Source organism: Neovison vison, chromosome 1 (assembly GCF_020171115.1).
Source record: "Neovison vison isolate M4711 chromosome 1, ASM_NN_V1, whole genome shotgun sequence".
Lineage (NCBI taxonomy): Eukaryota > Metazoa > Chordata > Mammalia > Carnivora > Mustelidae > Neogale > Neogale vison.
In genome coordinates this window covers 122,997,059-123,018,686 of record NC_058091.1, presented here as the reverse complement: position 1 = coordinate 123,018,686, position 21,628 = coordinate 122,997,059, and the positions used below count along the sequence as shown (strand labels likewise).

The window sequence follows — 21,628 nt, the reverse complement described above, 5'->3', positions numbered from 1 at the left end:
GCGAGTATTGTGTGTCGCGCTGTGGGGCGGGGGCGGGGGGAGGAGGAAGGAGGGAGGCAGCGCTCCGGCGGCTCCGCGCCCCGCACTCCCGGACCTGAAGCCGGGAAGGTAGGTGCTGTCCCGCCGCCGCGCCCGGGCCTTGGCGCCTGCCCCTGCCGGCCGGCTCCGCACGCCGCGTCCCAGCGCCCCGCGACTGCGTCACCGGCCCCCCGCACGTAACCACAGCTGCCTCCGCCCGCCTCGGGCCCGGGCGGACGTTTTGCCGCCCCGGCGACGTCAGCGCGTCCGGCGTTGCTTGGCTACCCCGCCGTTCCCCCGTCCCGCTGCCGCTCACCTCCCCGGGTGAAACTCTGACGCCGTCACCGCGGGCCTCGGCTGCGTCATAGCGGCAGGCATCCCACCTTCACGTCACACCTCCTCCTCACCTGGACACGCATTCCTCCTTCCCTGTCAACCACTACGTTTCCTTTCCCCCTCTCCAATGCCCTTACGCCAGATCTGGCGAGAGAAGATGGAGACGAGGGTGGGACTGAGTTGTGGACGACGCTCAGAAAAGGGTCGCAAGGTGGGACCCCAGACAGTGGTAGAAACAAAATAAGGATGTCCCTGAAGTTTGCCCTTCTACTGAGCACTAGGAATAGAGAGGGAAAGAAATGACCAACCCAGAGACACATCACTCTGGGTTGTAACTCCAAGTTCTCTCTCTGCTTTCCTAACCTTTTCCCCATTTCTCTTTGACACCACTTATTTGCCAGTCTAGATCCATCCTGGTCCCTAACTCTGCGTACAGTTCAACTCACCCCAGGTGAGGAGGCCGCCTAATTTCTAGAAGAAGGGGGCAGGTTCACTAGTTGAAGTTGGTTTCCCTTTGGTAAAGAAGAATCATCTGACTGAGCTGCTCTCCTGGTTGAGGGAAGAGTACAGGTCCAAATAAGTTATCAGTTCCTATTCCAAATTAAAACACTTTTCATGTGTGCCATCAGTATATACAATAATCATTGTTAACTCAACTCATTACATGACCACTTTTCTCTTAGCACTTAGCACTAAATTTCCTTTCTTCTGTTGGGTCTCTTGGTGGGGAAGAGGGGGTAGATAGAGAAATCAACTATTTCATGGATAAAAGCGGTGATTTTCAAGGAAGGAGTGGGGGACCAGCCTTCTGCTTTATAAATCCCTTTGATGCATTTCCAGTATTTTGAGCCTTCACTTGAGGGAGACTTTGACTCTTTACTTTTCTTTCTCTAATTCCCTACCACTCTAGAACCTATTAGTTGGAGGTACATTACCTCCAAGGAATTAGTTTTCAGTGGCTGTTTCAAAAGACTCCAATCACTGCTGAATTTTAGAAAAGACTTCCTCAGCCCTCTTTCCAAGAAGCATATTTTTTCAAGAAGTATGTACTAATATACTCTTTAGTGTAGTTGCCACCTATTTATCACTCTTCAGCAGTTCCAAATATCCAAGTGCACACAAAGATATGGGATGTTGTGTGAATCATTTCACTCCAAGAGGCACACTTTCTCTAGACTAGTCTAATAAAGAATAATTTCAAATTTCCTGAAAAGAAGAGCTTGTTACTCTTGCCTAACTTATTCCTTTTTTCACCCTTTGAAAGAGTGAGAGAACAGTGGCAGAGAAGCTTATGCTTCAAGGAGCTATTGTAAAAATTCTTCTGTCATATTAAACCTTAAAATATACTTAAGAAATCTTAAGTAATACTTTGACTTTTATAGCACCTTTCAGTTTACCAAGCCCCTTTCTTGTCTATTAGAAAAACATGTCAAACCAGGGATACATTGGTCTGGTTTTAAGACACATGTGGGATAAGTCTGGATCAGGAGAAGTATGTTGGGGTACGGTTGAAGGAAGCCTCTAACGAAAAAGCAGAGGTAAAGACAAAAGAGATGGGTGTTGGGTGTCTGTATTGAGGAGGGAAAAAAAAATAGATTGGTGGGTGGGAGTCACAGGTTTTGGAAACAAACAAAAAAGAGGGTGAGGGGCGCCTGGATAGCTCAGTCAGTTAGGTGTCCAACTCCTGACCTTGGTTCAGGTCTCAGGGTCCTGCATTCAGGCCCTCTGTTGGACTCCACACTGAGCATGGAGCCTACTTTAAAAAAAAAAAAAAAAAGTTGAATCTAGTGGAAGGGAAGAGTAAAATACCAAAATAGGACTAACCAGAGTTAGGATTTATCATGGGAGTAAATGTCAGGCCAGGGATACCAAAAAACTAAACTTTCAACTAATATTTATCTTTCTCTGCCCCCTTTCCATCCCTAAGTTAAATAATGGCAGAGACAAGTCTATTAGATGCTGGGGCCTCTGCAGCCTCCACAGCTGCAGCACTGGAGAACTTACAGGTGGAAGCAAGTTGCTCTGTGTGCCTGGAGTATCTGAAGGAGCCTGTCATCATTGAGTGTGGGCACAACTTCTGCAAAGCTTGCATCACCCGCTGGTGGGAGGACCTAGAGAGGGACTTCCCTTGTCCTGTCTGTCGAAAGACATCCCGCTACCGCAGTCTCCGGCCTAATCGACAACTAGGCAGTATGGTGGAAATAGCCAAGCAGCTCCAGGCTGTCAAGCGGAAGATCCGAGATGAAAGCCTCTGCCCCCAGCACCATGAGGCCCTCAGCCTCTTTTGCTATGAGGACCAGGAGGCTGTATGTTTGATATGTGCAATTTCCCACACCCACCGGGCCCATACCGTCGTGCCACTGGATGATGCCACACAGGAGTACAAGGTGGGGAACCAGACACATGACACCAATGTGAGCCAAGAGAGAGGAGTGCAGTGGATGGGAGGCTCCCTGGGTAGAGGATCCTAAGCTCCTGAGGGCAAAACTGTATCTGGTCCTTACTCTCTAGTCCCCGCAGAGCTACATACACAGAGGGCACACAGTACATCTGATCAGTTATCCTCAAGCATGACAAGTTTTGAGCAGTGCCTCAAAATTGCTTTCTGGCTTTTCCTAACATCATTTGAGTCTTATGTGGAATATTGGTTTGTGTGGTCTTACAATGTATCATTTTTTATAAATGAATGAAACCACTTGGAGATGATGAAATTTAGGAAGAACTAAAAAGTGGTTTGATTTCTTCATTCTGTCCCCCTACTCAGAATGTTCCTTATATTCCCATTGGTAGTGGGAATAGATAACATTCGTTAGGCTGATCCCCCACCAGACTAAGCTGAACTTGTCTGCCATTTGTATCTGCCTAGATAATAGGTAATGTGGTATCTGATTTAATTACTGTTGGGACACAGGGTAAATGTTCATGTAATAAGAAGTAAAGATTTTAATATCTTAGCACTGACCAAGTATTTTTTTAATTATGTTAATAAAATCTTGGACACAGTATTTAAAGTAGTTTACAGTATAAGTAATAAAGACTTTATTATATTTGTAGGTGGTTTGAGTTGGATAGCAGGACAAGTGTAAAGAAGGATACCAGAATACAGAAAGTCACTTTGACCATAAAAGGCAACCACTTGAGTAAGAAAATGATAGGATTGGGGAAAGACACGGAGTTGGTGACAGCTGGACAACTGTGAGATTCAGTGAGAGGAAAGTTTGGTGAGCAAGGAATATGATGGGGACAGGCTGGTGGCAGGAGGAGGGACCAGAAATTGACACCCCAAATGACAGGCAAGGAAGGAAGTGGGATCAAGAGGTGATGAGATGGATAGGAAGCAGATAAATGGGTTTAAAATAAGTGAGTTAACCTCTGAATGTAGGATGTGCCAGCCAACCCCAAATGCCCCCTCTCTCCCACTTCCACCCTCAGGAAAAATTGCAGAAGTGCCTGGAGCCCCTAGAGCAGAAGCTGCAGGAGATCACCCGCTGCAAGTCCTCTGAGGAGAAGAAGCCTGGAGAGCTCAAGGTAAAGGCAGGTGATTCCATTTGGGCTGCTCTGCAGGCAGTTAACCACGCATTATTTAATCCACCAGGTCTGATTCATTCAAAAAATGCTGTTCTCTCAAAAATAATGGTATTTTATTAGGCTTCTTTGTCATTATACATTGTACTGAAATTATTTTTCATGAATTAAGTATTGAAGAGAAAGATGTAGGAAGTGAAGGAAGGACAGAACATCTTACATGTGGCAAGTTGAGGGAGTTCATGCCCATTGGTCTCCTTTTTTCTTGTAAATCAAGGAGAGAACAGGGATAGGAGTTTCTTAGAGGGATTGAGGAGAGAAGAATTTGGAAGGTTCTCTGGGGAGAAAGAAGGAAGAAGCAGACAAAGAGCTCCCAGAACTACCCAGTGACATTAGGACCACATTCTCTTAAGTAAGTTCAGGTATGTTAGATGATGTTAGTTCATTCCTAGACTGTTGCTTTCTCCATCCTACCTCTGTAGGATCCTATCTATCCTTCAGGTAAGATAAAAGACACTTCCTATGCAACCTTCCTTGACCCTACAGAAATTAACTTTCTTAATTTGCATATAATTTTGCTTCTTCTTCATAGCATTACCACATTTGTAGCATGATATTTTGCTATCTGTCTTATTTTATTGGACAGTGAACAATTCTTAATAGTGGCAGTAATAACTTTATTTATTGAGTCCCATATATGAATTCATTGGATGCCATGACATTCCAAACTTACAGGGTTGCATTCGATTTTAAGGTTCTGCCCAGGTTAGAGTTTTAAGAGTTCAGGCCAATGAACATGTGGGACTTAGAGGGGCTATAACACAAAGGAAAGGGAGTCCTGAAGGTCATCGTTAGCAAAAATGAACTTAGTAAAGTAGGTATTATTACCCTCAGTTATCATAGGAGGAAACAAAACTTGAATAACTATTTAGTCCAAATCTCACAGCCAATATGTGGCAAAATCAGGGATACTAGCTCTGCATGAATCAATAAGTATGTACTAAGCTTCCAGTATAGGCCAAATTCTGACACTGGGGAACAATGATGATCAAAAACAGTCCCTGTCCTGCTTGAGCTTATAGTCAAGTGGAGAAAATATATAATGACATGGCACAAAAAGCACAGTTGCAAATTCATAAGAAGACAACATAGAAATTTGACCTCATTAAAAGCTTCCAGAAGAAATAATGAGTTTTTGGAATTGAAATTCTGGTATCACCAGAAATTAAACGCAAGTTTGAAAATAGTAGAGACACTAATTTTTTAACAATGACAACATTTTAACAGAAAGCAAGTATGATTAAGTATTACTAAGTATTACCTTAGTCCTTTATATATTTGAATAAAGCAAGCATTTGAATTTTTTAAAATTTTAACTAATTTCGATTGCAAAGGTGAACTTTAAAAAAAAGTTCTTTGTTCTTTTGGAGGGCTCCTGAGAAACTTAAAATATGTGAAAACGAAGCTTATTCCCAGTCATTAACTTTCCTGTTCCTGTTGATCACCTTCTTAAAGGTAAAGGATAAAGAGGGGAATAAAAATTTTTTTTGAACGGAACTGTGGTGTTTTTGAAAATTCAGTGGTCTCTGAAACTACCACCAACATTCCTTTTGTGACCATTTGAATTCTCCTTCCTACCTTTCCCTCATCCCTACTTCCAGATTCAGGCCCAGTGCCCCTTTTAAACATAAATAATTAGTAATTAATGATGCTGAAGTGAAAGTTAAAGATAAAATAACTTATCTGTGTAATTTTAAAAAGAGACTTATGCCCAAATACATACACACACATACAACATAAAGGAAAGTGATTTGAATAAAATCTGATATATAAGTATTTGGGCACAGCTACCCCGAAAGACACCACAATGTAGTTTTATCCTTGTACCTATATGTGACATCATCAACAATGCCACAAATACAAATTCAGACTGAAATAATTGCATAGTAATGTTGTCAAGCACCACAAGCAGCTTAGCTCTTCATGACATAATTTTTCAAAATAAGTAACTTTTGGTTAAGTTCTAAAAAAAAAATACAGTCTTAGTTTTATTCAGCCATTTCTAAAAAATTCAGGTATATTAAAATGGTACAAATTACTCTGTTTATGTATAAAATGACATTCAAGTCCAGGCTTATGTTTTTAAATATATAGCAGAACATAGAAAATAGTGCAGGACAGTGCATGTTGCAGAGTTATCTCACATACTGGCATGTTAGCAGCCTTACTAGAGTACCCCCAGTTATGGAAAACAAAAAAATGCCCCTTGTTTCCAAAATATCTCTAGTGGGAAGTAACATCCTCATTACGAACCAGTGCCCTACATACATAGGGTGGGAAAAAAGAGAAGGGATTATGGAATTATATCAAAGACAGCCCTTTGCTTCCTATTTACCACAGGTATGAATCCTAAATTCTACCCACACATCACCTCTCAACATATACTAACACACACATGTGTGCATACACACCAAGAAAAAAGTTGTGTTTTACTTAGGGGTTAAGAAATAAAATTCAGTTATTTTACCTGCATCAATGAGATTATTCAGTAATAGCAGAGAATTGCAATTCAGGACAAGCAAGCTAAGGCAAAGCCATAGGCAAGTCTAGAGAACAAAGGAGAGGACCACTCTTCTAAAGAGGAAAGGGGGTATTTAGGAGGGACTCTCATAAATGAAGAGTCCTTGAAGTAAACTGGGAGTTCAGAGTATAGGGACTTTTCATTGACTAGGTTGTGACAGTTTGTCACTGGCTGGGCTTGTTGCCCTGCAAAAAACAAACGTTTCTTCCTCCTGTTGGGTTAGCAAGATATTATGGACTTACAAGGTACATCTCTTCTGGTTGGGTCTACAACTGACCAGCAGTTGAGCTCCCGCTGCTGGCATCCTACCTACATTTTAGTGAGTTTTCCTTTTATAATTTTCACAGGGTAAATGTTTTGAGAGTATATTTTGTTCCACTGTGCACCTGAGGAGCCGCCAGTGAAATGGGAAGCAGCAGCAGCTCCAGAACTGGAGCTAGCCAGCCTCTGCTGAGAACTAGCTTGAAATCCAGAAATGCTGTGCTTCTAAGACCCACACTGGCTTTGCAGCCCCTCTCTATTCACCCTCAGCCCAGCCTTTCAGTCCCTATCTACTTTTTATTTCCAGAGTCCCTGTCTCTGCTCCTCTTTTACTTCACTCTTGGGTTTACTTCATCAGTCATATGACACTTGGAGACTACCATCTGGGCAGATCATTAGTTGCAGTGGAAGTACAGAAGGAAGGACATGCTAAGTGATAACTTTCAGAAAGTATTATGCCTGGTGTTTTAGGCCTATATTATCAAATTTCAGGAAGATTAGAGATTTAATTTTGTATGGTAGCTGAGAGAAAACATGTTTCAAATTTCAACAACTAATTCACAAACTCTAGAACCTAATCCTGGGATGGGAACTGTCAGTTCTCTGAAGTGACTTGAAACTATTTAATGGGTTTGTTGCTGAAATCAATATACAGTTGACCCTTGAACAAGATTAGCATTGCAGAGGAAAATCTGCATATAACTTTCAACTCCCCAAAAACTTAACTCTTTTTTTTTTTTAGTTTCAGAAGTAGAGTTTAGTGACTCATCAGTTGCATATAACACCCAGTGCACTTCACATCACATGCCCTCCTTAATGCCCATCACGCAGTTACCCCATCCCCCCACCCAGCTCCCTTCCAGCAACCCTCAGTTTGTTTCCTATGATTAAGAGTCTCTTATGGTTTGTCTTCCTCTCTGGTTTCATCTTATTTTATTTTTCCTTCTCTTCTCCTATGCTCCTGTTTTGTTTCTTAAATTCCACATATGAATGAAATGATAGGATATTTGTCTTTCTCTGACTGACTTATTTCACTTAGCATAATACCCTGTAGTTCCATCCATGTCATTGAAAAACTTAACTCTTAATACCTTACTGTTGACCAGAAGCATTAGAGATGACATAAACAGTGATTAACACCTATTTTATATGTTATTTGTATTATATACTGTATTCTCACAATAAAGTGAGCTAGAAAAAGGAAATGTTATTAAGAAAATCATAAGGGAAAAAAACACCTTTATACAACCTATTTATGGAAAAAAAAAAATCCGGGTATGGACCTTCACAGACTGTTTTGTTTAACAATCAACTGTATATATTTTGTAACAACCCATTACTAAAATCTTACTGATTCTGATACTTTTCCAGTTGGTTCTCTGGTTTTTAGAGGGTAGATGTCTAGCAATATACAAATGATGACCATCTTATCTCTAACTTTCCAATACTTATTTCTTTCCTTTTCTTGATAATTTGTATTAGCTAGAACTTTAGAGTTGGGACTAACAGATATAGCTTGTATCCATAATAGTAGATGCCATTATATTATTGAGTTCTTACATCTTGCTTTTTCTTTTCACTAAACCATAGAAGTACAGCTTTTTTAGAAGTTAATAAAGAAAATTAAATTTTTTTAAAAGATTTTATTTATTTATTTGACACACAGAGAGATCACAAGTAGGCAGAGAGGCAGGCAGAGAAAGAGGGGGAAGCAGGCATCCCACCCAGCAGAGAGCCCAATTCGGGGCTCCATCCCAAGACCCTGAGATCATGACCTGATCTGAAGGCAGAGGCTTAATCCACTGAGCCGCCCAGGTGGCCCAAGAAAATTAAAAATTTTTTAAACACTAATTTTTTTTAAGATTTTATTTATTTATTTGACATAGCGAGCGAGATCACAAGTAGGCAGAGGCAGGCAGAGAGAGAGGGGGAAGCAGGCTCCCCGCCAAGCAGAGAGCCCGACGCAGGGCTCGATCCCAGGACCCTGAGATCATGACCCGAGCCGAGGGCAGAGGCTTTAACCCACTGAGCCATCCAGGCGCCCCTAAACACTGATTTTTTTTAAATTTCCCCGGTGGTCTTCATTCCCGAATAATCAGTAAGGGTGACAATGGGGATGGAGCCATTACTTCCAGAAGGAGATTTCAATGGAGAGAAACATGAGTATCCTGTTAAGCTATTTCCAATGCACTGGAAGTCTGTGTTAATTCACACACATGGTGGGTAGGTAAAGGCCCCACTGGTCCTGCTAAATATAACACCTTCCCTCTTTTCTCAGAGACTCGTGGAGTGTCGCCGGCAACAGATCTTAAAGGAATTTGAAGAGCTTCATAGGCGGCTGGATGAAGAGCAACAGATGTTGCTTTCACGACTAGAGGAGGAAGAACAGGACATTCTACAGCGTCTCAGAGAAAATGCTGCTCACCTTGGAGACAAGCGCCGGGACCTGGCCCACTTGGCTGCTGAGGTGGAGGGCAAGTGCTTACAGTCGGGCTTCGAGATGCTTAAGGTTCGACCTTTGCCCCTGCATAGCCCCTCAGGTCAAGTGCAGTATAGCTTTGCACAGGCCATTCTGTCAACCTTGGATGCTCACTCTTCTGCTCTGCTTCTCTAATCCAGTTCTTTATTCCAGACATACTCAAAGGATCTTTTTCTATAGAAAGGCTTCTCTGATTTCTCCCATCCCCTTCTAATCATTTCTGTGTTCTTATGTCTTGTGAACAATTACGTGCTTAATTTGTACCAAAGAAAAAAATTCCCTTTGAAAGAAGGGAAATCAGGTCTGAATTAGTGAAAAAAACTATACATTAAAAATTATGTAAATGTAGTAGTTGCCATTACGTTAAGGTCCTGGAAATTTATTTACCTACTACTAAAAAAAAATTTCAAACCTAGTTTGAAGGACACTTGAAATTATGTATGAATAATATATTACTTTTGAAATGTAAATAATGCCTCTAAATGTTTGAAATAATTTGTTCTTTTAAGCAGATGAATGGTGTTAGCAAGCCTGTAGGAAATATGTCTCTTATTTTAGAGATCAGATTACCAGCATTTGGATCAGTGAGGCCTCGTTGTACATTTATCTGCATGTTATGTATTGCTTGGTACTTATTCTTGTGTCCTTTCATGTATGTGTGTTCTGCCTTCCACATTAAACTGGGAAATCCTCGGGGGGGCAGAGATTTCTCTTCTTTGTCTTCTGGACCCCAAGTATTCACAAATCAGGATTGGCACACAGTTATTAATGTTTATTAACCAGTACCAGATGGGGATAACAAACAGCAACAGGAAAGTGTGATTCATTCCTATGCCACCAGTCTGTACTGATCCTCAAGGAGACAGGTGTGTGGTTGGTACTTGGGGGACAGAGTAAAGAGCAGACACAATCCCTGTCCTTTGCATTGAGCTCCCAGTGTCCTTAAGGAGCAAGACAAAGACACAAGAAACCATTTGGAAGTGATATAAATTACCAAGCTTAATGCTAACCAAAAGTTGAAAATGGGGATCAGGTTGCAAGAGATATACTCAGATCCCTCTGGAGCTCTTCCCCTTGCATTGTGATGCTCAGTTTGCCCTATTCTTATGGTACAGATCTAGGACTTTGGGGAAGTGGGGGGAACCTTTTGCCTATAGGACCCTTGACTACCAGGACCAATATTGCTTTCTTTTCTCCTTCCCTCTAGGATGTCAAAAGTACCCTGGAAAAGTAAGTGATTCTTGCATCTCTTTGAGTGAGTTAGGTCTTGGCTTAGAGACCAGGAGTACAGTAAGAAGTTAGGGGAGAAGGAAAGTCACGCAGAGTCCGGGTAGGATGTGGGAGAAGGTTCATTGCATCCATGAAGCCAGTTAGAGAGGAAATCATTGGGAGTAATAGTCCATTACCTTTTCCCCTTTGAACATCAGGACTAACCTGGTAAGGAAAATTCCAAGGGAATGTAGAACCAGATTCTCCCTGTGCCTGTGGGTGGAAATGTGTCCAAATAGGACAGACAAAGGAAGGGGCTGAGAGAGTGGAGAGAGGGATTACTACTTGCATGAAATATAGCCATACCTCCAGAAAGTTCTCAGACTCATTCTTAAAATAAGGCTTTGTCCAGGGGCCATATGGTTCTCCATAGATTGGCAAAAGAAAGCAGTAAGTGAGTACTTGTCTTCAGATAGGAGGGAGAAAGTGGGAGGATGGAGAACTTTAGTTTCTCCCTAAAGAGAAGATCTTCATACACACTGAGATTGAGCTTCCCCTGACCCTGCCCTTTCTTCCCCTATCTCCCTATCCCTCCTAGATGTGAGAAGGTGAAGACCATGGAGGTGACTTCAGTGTCTATAGAGCTGGAAAAGAACTTCAGCAATTTCCCCCGACAGTACTTTGCCCTAAGGAAAATCCTTAAACAGCTAATTGGTGAGTTGTTCCCAAAAGTAAACTAGCAGAGGGAATTATCAGAGAAGAAAGTCTTTAGATCCCACTTTATCTGGGCTTCACTTATCCCATCTGTCACTTTTTGTGCCCATCCCTTCACCTGGCTTTCAATTTCACTGTGAGTAACAGGGTTAGGTGTCATCTATTCTTAGGCCCACACTTTTCTAAATAGGCACCCAGAGAGGTTAAATAAATGCTAAACTTGTCCCCCCTTGAGAGTGAAAGGGAGTATCATTAATACTTACTCAGAGAAAATAGTCATGAACCAGGACTATTCCAGATAAATGGTCACCCTATCCCTAGACCATAATGCTGTCTTGCTGTTATCCTTCTTAACATTTTCTGTTCTTTCTGGCCCCTAGACTGTGATTTTTGCTTCTTCACATAGTGAGTTGATGTCATAGGATCATGGAGAAGGGATCAGGCAGGACCCTAAAATCAGCCCTTGCAGAATCAAGAGATCATTAACTGTTTACTTTAGGGCCAGGGTGAGAAGGGAAGCCATTGTTCCCTCCTCTCCCTTAGGTGACACCATGTATTGAGAAAGTTAACCAAACCATGGTGTTCTGGGGATCTTTAAGGAAGCAGGCTCTGTAAAGGCAGGCTGGAAGAGTGAGGCAGGGGCATTTAGCTATTCCCATCTCATCTAGCTCCCCACTCTGGCTTCTCCCGCCAGCGGATGTGACCCTGGACCCAGAGACTGCTCACCCTAACCTAGTCCTGTCAGAAGATCGTAAGAGCGTCAAGTTTGTGGAGACAAGACTCCGGGATCTCCCTGACACACCACGGCGGTTCACCTTCTACCCTTGTGTCCTGGCTACTGAGGGCTTCACCTCAGGCCGACACTACTGGGAGGTGGAGGTGGGTGATAAGACCCACTGGGCAGTGGGCGTGTGCCGGGACTCCGTGAGCCGAAAGGGCGAGCTGACTCCACTCCCTGAGACTGGCTACTGGCGGGTGCGGCTGTGGAATGGGGACAAATATGCAGCCACCACCACGCCTTTTACCCCTTTGCACATCAAGGTGAAACCCAAGCGGGTGGGCATATTCCTAGACTATGAGGCTGGCACGCTGTCTTTTTACAATGTCACAGACCGCTCTCATATCTACACTTTTACTGATACTTTTACTGAGAAACTTTGGCCCCTCTTCTATCCAGGCATCCGGGCTGGTCGGAAGAATGCTGCACCACTTACCATCAGGCCCCCAACAGATTGGGAGTGACAGGTAGGGATGTGGTAATAATTGGGGTGAGTCAGGGTCAAGAGCTATGGGCCTTCCTTCCTGTGACCTGCTGGAACGTCTTTGTGTCTGCCTGGTTCCAGTCCTGCACTGTCTAGGAGAAGCACCTTGGTTTCTAGAATGGTTTATATGGAGGAGTAGATAGGACTGGTCTGGGATGAGAGCACAGTTGCGTCTCCCTCCTCTCAGGGTGGGGAGCTAGTTCCCAGGGGTTGCCTTCCCTGAAGTCCATCAGGTTTTCTATTGCACATGTATAGGTTGGGAAGGAAGGAGAGGCGTTTCCGGAAACAGAAAGGCTATGGGAGGGTCTGACTTGCTCAAAACCAGAAGAGGAAACAGAAACCCCTGTACATCCTTTTAGGGGGTTGTTTGACCCAGAATGGTCCTATTTCTTGAGGAAGATCAGAGGGGTCTGTGTACCCCTAGACTAAAATAAAGATGAATGATAGTTGCTCTTATGGGTCTAGAAGTTAAGGAGTTTTGTTTTTTTTGAGGGCAGAGATTGAGCATCAAGATTAGAAAGAAAGTCGGGAAAGGGGCTAAAGGAACAGATTCCTAGCAACTAATGAAGGGGAAAAGGGTTTCCTTGGTCTTCCATTCCCAGAGTAAGTTGCCATTAGGATTGGCCAGAGGTAGGACTGTGGGGAGGAGAGTGTGAGAAGAAAGGAGAGGAGAACTCGGGTCCCTGCCTCAGCCTTCAGCAAAGCTGGCTTAGTGCCTGCCTCCTTAGAGCTGGTTGTCTCCAAAATGTCAGTCAGTCACCTTTCTCCTGCAGAGATGAGGAATCTCCCTCAAGACGTATCTACCCTTCACTGCTTTCCCAAGGGAACCTGGAAAGAACAGTCAGGTATTAGAGGAAAGAGAAAGGTTTTTCTATCTAAAGCCCTGGCCTTAAAGAATGTTACTAAGTATAGCTGATCCCTAGTTGTCAACATTACTCCTTGGCTAAGGTGTCCAAGCCAAAAAGGGAGAAAGGAAATGGAGTCTTTCTCACTCTGAGGACAGGGTAGAAGAGAGGGTATGTAGAGGGAAGGGTCAGATAGGCAACTTCCTTTAGTCTGTGTGCATATGGCCTGGAACTAGTGTTCACAGGAGCCAGTCTTTTGCTTATTTGTTGCCATCCTTCACCTTTTGCCATTTCCCCTATCAAAGAATGTAAATCATTTTAACATTAGGCCAAAATAAACAACTTCTAGGGTACATATGTTGTCAAAAAAAAGGTTAAAGCAATGCATGCCAAACCAAACTAAAATGATTTGGAATATCTGCTATTTGGGTGATGAAGGGTTCACAGAAGATTGGGACAAGAAACTGCAGTTTATTGAGGGTGTTTCAGTTCCTCCTACCACCTCAACAGGACTTTGTCCAAACTCTCCTCTTACCTTTGTGCCTTGACTGTGGTTCTTTGTGGCAAGATGCTTTGGTTGGTAAAACATAATATGGAACAAAGGATCCACTGAAGTGATCTCTGTGTTGTGTGGTAATTTGACAATGGCCTTGTGTTGATGTTTAAGAATCACTGGTGTTAAGAATGCATGATCCTGGGGTTTGCCCTCAGTGATTGATGAAGGTCTGGGGTGGGCCTTGATGTCTACATTTTAAACATACTCCTCCTTTGAATTTAGGGATCCTTGTGAAATTAATCCCAGAGGAGGTTTTGGCCATTTTTTCTGAGCTGGAGGCCTGGTTTCCTGTGTGGCCTGACAGGATTTGAGAAGGGAGAGAGGCCTTACTCTCCTGGCCTAATGCTGCCCTCTCCCTATCCCAAGGTTCATTCATGTTCTGCCACTCCAGCTAACATCCCTCTACTTCCGACTCAGGAACTAGTGGTCATTATGAGGCAGAAGTAAACACAGGATGTCAAACAGAACAAACAGGAGACAGAGGTCAGAATAAGGGATGTGAAGTATATGATTGGAATAGGGGAGGTGGGAGAGGGGAGAGTTTCAGGGGCAGGAGATGTCAAAAGTTTCTGTGCTCCAGTACCTAAGATGAGAAGTTAACTAGGATCACCTACTGTGTCTCCAGCACTGCATAATAGGAAGTTTTTTTGTTTTGTTGTTGTTGTTGTAGTTGTTGTTGTTGTTGTTCAGTGGAAAAGAATGGTAATAAGCTCTGCTTCTCTCTCTTGATCACCCTGGTGATCCTTTCCAATTCCACTCCCAGTGGTACCAGTGCTTTCTTTGAATGTATGACTTCTGTTCCTTCAATCTGTAGATCTTTCAGGCGTCTGCCTTTGGCTTCAGAAGAGTAGGGCAGAAGTTCTAGCTGGGTATAAATTGCACATAAGCATCTCCCCAACCTATCTGCATAAAAAAACCAGTCCTCTGTCCTAAAAATGTTTTGTAGTTTAAGGTCCTCTCCTGTTCTAGTGAGCAGTGACTTTCCTACCTAGGATAACTGATCATGGGCTTGAGGAAGACTAGAAGGAAGCCAAAACTCAGAAAGGGACCCCGGACTTGAGTTGCAGGGGTGGGTATGGGTTTACGAACAACTGGGGTCCGTGAGGCCGCAGGGTGGCGCCAAAGGATGGATCGCGGAGAGAGGCTCACCGGCCCAGGAACTACACTTCCCAGGAGGCCGTGCGCGGGCGCCTGAAGCGGGGCTATCGGAAGGGCGGGACCTGCGGACCGTCGTGCGTGAGGCCCTCGCGCGGCGCAGATGGCTGGGCCGGTTAAGGACCGCGAGGCCTTCCAGAGGCTCAGCTTCTTGTACCAGGTGAGTCCGCGTCTGGTGACTTACGGGGAGGCGGTCGGGTGTGGCTGGCCACGAAGTAATGGTTTCCTTCCTCCAGGCCGCCCACTGTGTCCTTGCACAGGACCCCATGAACCAGGCGCTGGCGAGGTTTTATTGTTACACGGAGAGGACCATTGCAAAGCGGCTGGTCTTGCGGCGGTGAGACGCTCAGGGAATCTAGCTGCGGGCGGGACGCGGGAAGAATGGGAGAGGGAGCGCGGGCCTTCGGACCACCATCCCACTCCCTCCGCAGGGACCCCTCGGTGAAGAGGACCCTCTGTCGTGGCTGCTCTTCCCTCCTCATCCCGGGCCTCACCTGCACCCAGCGCCAGAGACGTGAGTGCCCCTAATGGGGGTGAATGAGGAGCAGCAGTGGGCTCGCTTTAGATGGCGTCTGGCGTGATATTTAGAGCTGCCGGATTTTTCAAGCTCTGGGTTGAATTGCTGAATTCACTTGGACCAACTAAGGAAAGGCTGGGCAGTAGGGAAATGATGTTGCTGTAAGAGGTAACCCCCCTCCCCATTTTTGCATGGTGGAGGACAGGATTCACATCACCATTCATTCATTTATTTAACAAATATTTTTCTAAGATGTGTCAAGTATTGATCCATTATTCTCACTGAAATTACAGTCTGATAGGACAGACTAAGAAACAAGATAGTGTAGTAAAATGCTTTGCTTGAGGAACTAAAATGCTAAATTACCTTTCTGATAGGCAAAAGAAGTGAGAAGTGGAAATTCAGGCAAGTTTGAGGACTCTGAGACAAGAGAGCTTGTGGTGCTGTCAAGGAGACTAGAGTCCAGGAACTTGGAGTTTGAGGTAGACAAGGCCAACGTATAAGGCTGGAGAAGGAAACAGGGCAGATCCTCTTCCAAATTTAAGGAGTCTGGAATTTATCTTAAGGGATACCAAGAAATTGACAGACTTTAAGCAGGGCTAACACACCTTAAATTTGTATTCAAAGTTGGGGAGTGTTCGAATTCCTACTAAGAAACAGTGGAGGCAAAACTGGGTGCAGGAGACCTTTTCTTCTCCTACTAAACCTGGGCACTCCCGCCACCCCCCCCCACTTTCATCCAGGCTGCAGGGGACAGCGCTGGACAGTACAGACTTGCCTAACATGCCAACGCAGCCAGCGTTTCCTCAATGATCCTGATCATCTACTCTGGGGAGACCGGCCTGAGGCCCAGCTGGGGAGCCAGGCAGGTGAGAGATTTGTAGAGAAAAATTGGGGATGCCCCAGGAAGATAGGGGTGATGGGGGACATAGAGCTGAAAGGACACACAGGTGGATTCTGCTGTGAGAGGTGCTACAATCTGAAAAAATTCAAATTCTCATCTACCCAGATCTCAAACCACCACAGCCCCTGCCAAACGCAGCCCACCCCATTCCAGCCCACCTCCCTGAGGAGAAAGTGTAGCCTCAGAGCTCTGGTCACCAGTGATGGATTCACCCTATCTTTCAAATAAATAAAAATAGTTCTGTTTCACTTTGTGTGCTTCTGTGAGTATTTCAGCTCTTCATTCTGTTTCTCTTACTTCAGTTTGTATTTTTCTGTCACTGGCTAACCTCTCTGTCTTTATTCTCATATTCCTACCATGCTCATGCTCATGTTCCTACCATTCAGGGAGATCCTGATTTACATAGACCACTTGACCCCACCAAACAGCTTCCATTTCCAGGGCCCTGACCCCAGTGCTCCTTCATCCCTGCTTTTGGAACTCATGATTCAGGGTTGTCTGTAAGAGTTTGAGACTTCATAGAGCATTTTTTATTGAGGTAGCCCTCACTGTTGACTAAAGGGCTAGACCGACTACTGATGCCACTGGCGATGTTTTTATTTTTTTAACTTCTTTTTTTTTTTTTTTTTTTTTTTTAATTTGACAGAGAGAGATCACAAGCAGGCAGAGAGGCAGGCAGAGAGAGAGGAGGAAGCAGGCTCCCCGCTGAGCAGAGAGCCCAATGCGGGGCCCGATCCCAGGACTCTGAGATCATGACCCGAGCCAAAGGCAGCGGCTTAGCCCACTGAGCCACCCAGGCGCCCCTTTTTTAAGTTCTTTATTAGCAAGAGAACACAAGTGGGAGTGGGGGACAGGAGCAAGAGGGAGAGGGACAAGCAGACTCTCTGCTGAGCCGGGGAGCCCAACTTGGGGCTCAATCCCAGGACTCTGGGATCATGACTTGAGCTAAGGGCAGATGCTTAACTGCACCACCCAGGTGCCCCTGCTGTTGTTTTTAAACAAGGAAAAAAGTTTAGAGGGTCAGAGTGGCTTCAGATCCTCCCAGCTCACTCAGCCTTTCCCAATCTCTCAGTCATCTTCTATAAAATCCTACTAAGAGAAATTGTACAAATTTGAACTAACAAGGTCAAAGGTGCTAATGAAAGGACACTGGTGGACACTACACAAGTATGCCCCATATGTAAACCCTCAGGGTTTTCTTGACAATGAGTAAACAACAAAATTGTTTTATTTATTATCCCTAGGGAACTTACTCAAAGAGTTTCAGACTGACTTATTTGCTAGCTTCCAGCTAATCAATTTACCTCAAACATAAAAATAAAATTCACTCTTCCCAGAATGCAGGTTTTTAGAATGCAGGTTTTTTTCCCTTCCTTTCTCTTATAAATCCTGTGTTGTACTTATTTACTGCTGCACAAAGGTCATTGCATAATGTGGCTTCAAAAAACAATGATTCTGTGGACTAAGCTATCTGAGAGCTTTGCTGGGTAGTTTACTCTGTTCCATATGGCATCAGCTGGAATCATTCAGCTAGTGGTTGTGGCACCTGATCTGGAAGACCCAAGAAGTTTCTTTTGCATGTCTGGCACCTCATTGCTTTTCAGCGTGGCCTCACTACATAGCTGGTTTTCAGGTCCTCACAGCATGGCTGTCTCAGGGTGGTTGAACCTCTTTCATGCTCTGGCTTCACAGAGAGCATTTCAAGAGGACAAGCTCCAAGTTACAAGTACTTATCAAGACTCTATTCTTCACATTTGCTAATGTCCCCTTGACAAAGCAAGCCATGTAACCCAAGCCCAGATTCTACAGGGAAGGGGCTGCAATGGGGGATGAATACTGGGAGATTTCATTCATTCCCTGGGGTCCACTAATGTGGAAATTTACATCTTTATTTTGCCTTCATCCCTGATTCAGTGTCTCCAATGAATGCTTCATATGTCAATAAATTATGTGCAGGGAAAATAGTAATTAGTGTGCAAGTAACTAAATGTTTCTGAGTACTTTATCACTTATTTCTGGAGATAATGTCTACCTGGTTTAGGGTAGACCTGGACCCTTTTTGTCTTCAGCTCATATTCCTTGGCTGCGCCCATGAATCTCATTTCTGAGTTCATTGGCTCTTGAACACTAGGTCTGATTTTTGGCTAAGTTTAAGTGTGCTGTGGTTGCTCATGATTGAACATGCCCACAGTGGGATGGTAATAGGGGAACTTGGGAGTTTTTATTTTGTGGCTGAATCATAGAGTGATACCTCTCATGTGGGAGAATGAGAATAATGTCCCAATTAGGAAAATAGATGAAATAATGTGGAATACAGTTCACTTAGGAGTTTGGGGTTCATTCATCTGTTATGTTTTTATCAGTATAGGTTCCTCTAACTGGAGAGAATATTCCTGTTCCTCCTTCCTAACCTCTGTCCTTCTTCATGTTTCCTTTTTTTTTTTTTTTTTTTAGATTTTTTTATTTTGGGGTTGCCTGGGCAGCACAGTTGGTTAAACGGTTAAGCATCTGCCTTCGACTCACTCAGGTCATGATCCCAGGGTGCTGGGCTTGAGCCCTGAGTCGGATTCCCTGCTCAGTGAGGAGTCTGCCTCTCCCTCTCCCTACCCACCCACACACCCATGCTCTTCCTCGAACTCTGCTCTCTCTCAAAATCTTAAAAAAAAAAAAAAAAAAAATTTTTTTTTTTTTTCAAGTAATCTACACAGAACATGGGACTCGAACTTACAACCCCAAGATCAAGAGTCACATGCTGCTCAGGCTGAGCAGGCCAGGTACTTCTCATTTTTACTTATATCATAATAAGATAGTTGTTAATATATGCAAAATATATGGACTCTGCATAACAAGCAGGAAATCAAATCCTAGTATGCAATGGCTTTCCTTAATGTTTCTAAACAATTTAGTAATTCAAAATGTGTACCCTTTGCGCTGGGTGTTGTATATAAGTGATGAATAACTGAATTCTACTCCTGAAACCAATATTGCGCCCTTAAACTAGAATTTAAATAAAAATGTTCTTAAAAAGCCAAAACAGAACAAAGTATATAGCATATCATTAGTTTCAGAGGTAGAATTTAGTGATTCATTAGTTGCATGTAAGACCTAGTGCTCATTATATCAAGTGCCCCCCTTAATGCCCATCATCCAGTTATCCCATATCCTGCCAACTTCCCCCCACCCCAGCAATTCTCAATTTCTTTCCTATAGTTAAGAGTCTTCCGGGGTGCCTGGTGACTCAGTTAGTTGCACATCTGCCTTCTGGTCAGGTCAGGATCCTGGGATCCTGGGCTCCTGGGATCAACCGAGCAGGGAGCCTGCTTCTCCCTCCCACTGCCTGCTACTCCACCTGCTTGTGCTATCTCCCTCTCAAATAAGTAAATAAACACCTGTATTTTTAATATCTTATAATCACATTTGTTAGTATTTTATTCTTTGTTCTGAATGAATCATAATTAGAAAGGTCTTCCCAACCCACAAGTTGTGGATGTTATCAATGTGTTCTTTTAGTACTTATATCATTATTTATGTTTTAATTTCTGATTTATTGGGGCTTAGTGTAGCGTGTGATGTGAAGTGTGGCTCTAATTTTATCTTTTCCCAGAGGCAATCCAGTTGTTCTAATACCATTAAAAGCCTGTCTTTCCCCCAGAGATTTGAGATGTCATTTTACTGGCATAACATTGATCAGAGTGACGAAAGTGCCAAAGTTTGTCAAAGCAGCTGTTAGTAATGTTGTAGAGAAATGGTCCCACCATAGCATTGCTGATTGGAGGGCAAAATGTTTAATAGAGTCCCTGTGGAATATAATTTAGTACCATCTAAGAAAATTACATCTATTAATCACCCTTAGACTCAGAAACTTCATTTCTAATAATCTACTCAGTATATATTTCCACAGTGAACATGCATGAGCGCATTCATTTTGGCATTATTTGTTGTAACACTGGAAATGACACAATGTCCATCAGTACGAGACCAAATAAACTGGTATATCCAGACAACAACACTGTGCAGCTGTAAAAAGAATGAAAAAGACCTGCATGTAGTAATATGGAGCAATCCTCAGGACATATTAAATGGTAGAAATTGATGTGGGAAACAAAGGTGGAAGAAGAATTATTGAATTTCCTTACTATCTGCAGCCCATTGACAAGTCCTTAAAAATAGGCAGTGACATTCCTCTCGGGACTCAACTGCCTGGATGTTAAAACTTTCCTAAGGGCAAAAAACAATCATAGCACTGCTCCCCCAAGAATCCTGTAAGTCTACTTTAACATAAAAATTCCTTTGGAAATTTCCTTTATTTCTACTCCCCAAGATACATATTGGCAATCATTCCCCAAGTATATGGCCCACCGATATACATCTGAAGGGTTTCATGTCTAAGGTTTTATTAGACAATAATAAATGACCTTTTCCCAATAGCTAGCCCCTTCAGAATCCTGGAAACCTTGCTTCCAAAATTCCTTAGAGATTTACCATCCCTAACCCCCTCCCAACTTCAAAGTATATAATGGGTCACTCCTCATGACCCGATTGCTGCTCTTTCTGCCCACAGGTCCCTGTGCTTTAAAAGAACCACCCTTGGGGCGCCTGGGTGGCTCAGTGGGTTAAAGCCTCTGCCTTCGGCTCGGGTCATGATCCCAGGGTCCTGGGACCGAGCCCCACATCGGGCTCTCTGCTCAGCAGGGAGCCTGCTTCCTCCTCTCTCTCTGCCTGCCTCTCTGCCTACTTGTGATCTCTGTCTGTCAAATAAATAAATAAAATCTTTAAAAAAAAATAAAAATAAAAGAACCACCCTTTTGCACCAAAGACATCTCAAGAATTCTTTCTTGGTTATTGGCTCTGGACCCCACCCCACCAAACCTCACCTATATTCCAAAACCACATCAAGGTCATGATCCCAGGGTCCTGAGATTGAGTCCAGCGTCGGACTCCTTGCTCAGCAGGGATCCTAGTTCTCCCTCTGCCTGCTGCTCCCCCTGCTTGTGTTCTTTCTCTCTCTCTCTCTCTCTCTCGCTCTCTCAGAAATAAAAATCTTTTCAGAAAAGAAAAGAAACCACTTTTTGGAAGGTAGGTGATGGGAGATGTGAATCAGGGACAATATATATGTCAGAGGATACTGCAGAGGGAAGGGGGCCTGCCTAAAGAGTCTACCACAGAGTATTATAAGCAGTGGCATGCAAAATCAGAACTTTTTAAAGTCTGCTGCAGTGGAGGATGTCCCTGGCTTAAAGGTGCTTAGGTGGCAAAGTGGGGTAGA

At 43.6% G+C, this 21,628-nt stretch overlaps 2 protein-coding genes across 11 annotated transcripts; both read left to right on the top strand.

Moving 5' to 3' along the window:
* The first annotated feature begins 10 nt into the window (after positions 1-10).
* Positions 11-15,040, top strand: LOC122912190 (E3 ubiquitin-protein ligase TRIM39). Of its 9 annotated transcripts, none has more exons than XM_044257672.1 (9): positions 58-108; positions 756-805; positions 1,775-1,892; positions 2,282-2,741; positions 3,787-3,882; positions 9,000-9,230; positions 10,408-10,430; positions 11,008-11,123; positions 11,818-13,848. In XM_044257672.1, the coding sequence occupies exons 4-9, from the start codon at positions 2,289-2,291 to the stop codon at positions 12,363-12,365; spliced, it is 1,467 nt and encodes a 488-aa protein (XP_044113607.1). In that variant the 5' UTR covers positions 58-108; positions 756-805; positions 1,775-1,892; positions 2,282-2,288; the 3' UTR covers positions 12,366-13,848. The 9 variants fall into 9 exon arrangements, with proteins under 9 accessions (XP_044113586.1, XP_044113607.1, XP_044113627.1 ...); XM_044257692.1 differs by lacking the exons at positions 58-108; positions 1,775-1,892 and adding an exon at positions 14,960-15,040 and having other exon boundaries at positions 157-805; positions 11,818-12,002; positions 12,301-12,368; XM_044257677.1 differs by lacking the exons at positions 58-108; positions 1,775-1,892 and adding an exon at positions 14,960-15,040 and having other exon boundaries at positions 157-805; positions 11,818-12,368.
* On the top strand, positions 14,978-19,491 carry RPP21 (ribonuclease P/MRP subunit p21). Of its 2 annotated transcripts, none has more exons than XM_044257719.1 (5): positions 14,978-15,101; positions 15,178-15,278; positions 15,373-15,455; positions 16,202-16,327; positions 19,059-19,491. In XM_044257719.1, exons 1-5 carry the CDS (start codon positions 15,045-15,047, stop codon positions 19,319-19,321), a joined length of 630 nt encoding a protein of 209 aa, XP_044113654.1. In that variant the 5' UTR covers positions 14,978-15,044; the 3' UTR covers positions 19,322-19,491. The 2 variants fall into 2 exon arrangements, with proteins under 2 accessions (XP_044113654.1, XP_044113650.1); XM_044257715.1 differs by lacking the exon at positions 19,059-19,491 and adding an exon at positions 16,468-16,610.
* Positions 19,492-21,628: the final 2,137 nt, after the last annotated feature.

What these genes read in the sequence shown, in the direction of transcription:
- RPP21 (XM_044257719.1), top strand. Translation starts at nt 15,045, where the DNA reads ATGGCTGGGCCGGTTAAGGACCGCGAGGCCTTCCAGAGGCTCAGCTTC. An exon ending in AAGCGGCTGGTCTTGCGGCG is followed by an intron (nt 15,279 to 15,372) that starts GTGAGACGCTCA and finishes CTCCCTCCGCAG; the next exon opens with GGACCCCTCGGTGAAGAGGA. An exon ending in CTGCACCCAGCGCCAGAGAC is followed by an intron (nt 15,456 to 16,201) that starts GTGAGTGCCCCT and finishes ACTTTCATCCAG; the next exon opens with GCTGCAGGGGACAGCGCTGG.
- LOC122912190 (XM_044257677.1), top strand. Translation starts at nt 2,289, where the DNA reads ATGGCAGAGACAAGTCTATTAGATGCTGGGGCCTCTGCAGCCTCCACA. An exon ending in AGAAGCCTGGAGAGCTCAAG is followed by an intron (nt 3,883 to 8,999) that starts GTAAAGGCAGGT and finishes CTCTTTTCTCAG; the next exon opens with AGACTCGTGGAGTGTCGCCG. An exon ending in GTCAAAAGTACCCTGGAAAA is followed by an intron (nt 10,431 to 11,007) that starts GTAAGTGATTCT and finishes TATCCCTCCTAG; the next exon opens with ATGTGAGAAGGTGAAGACCA.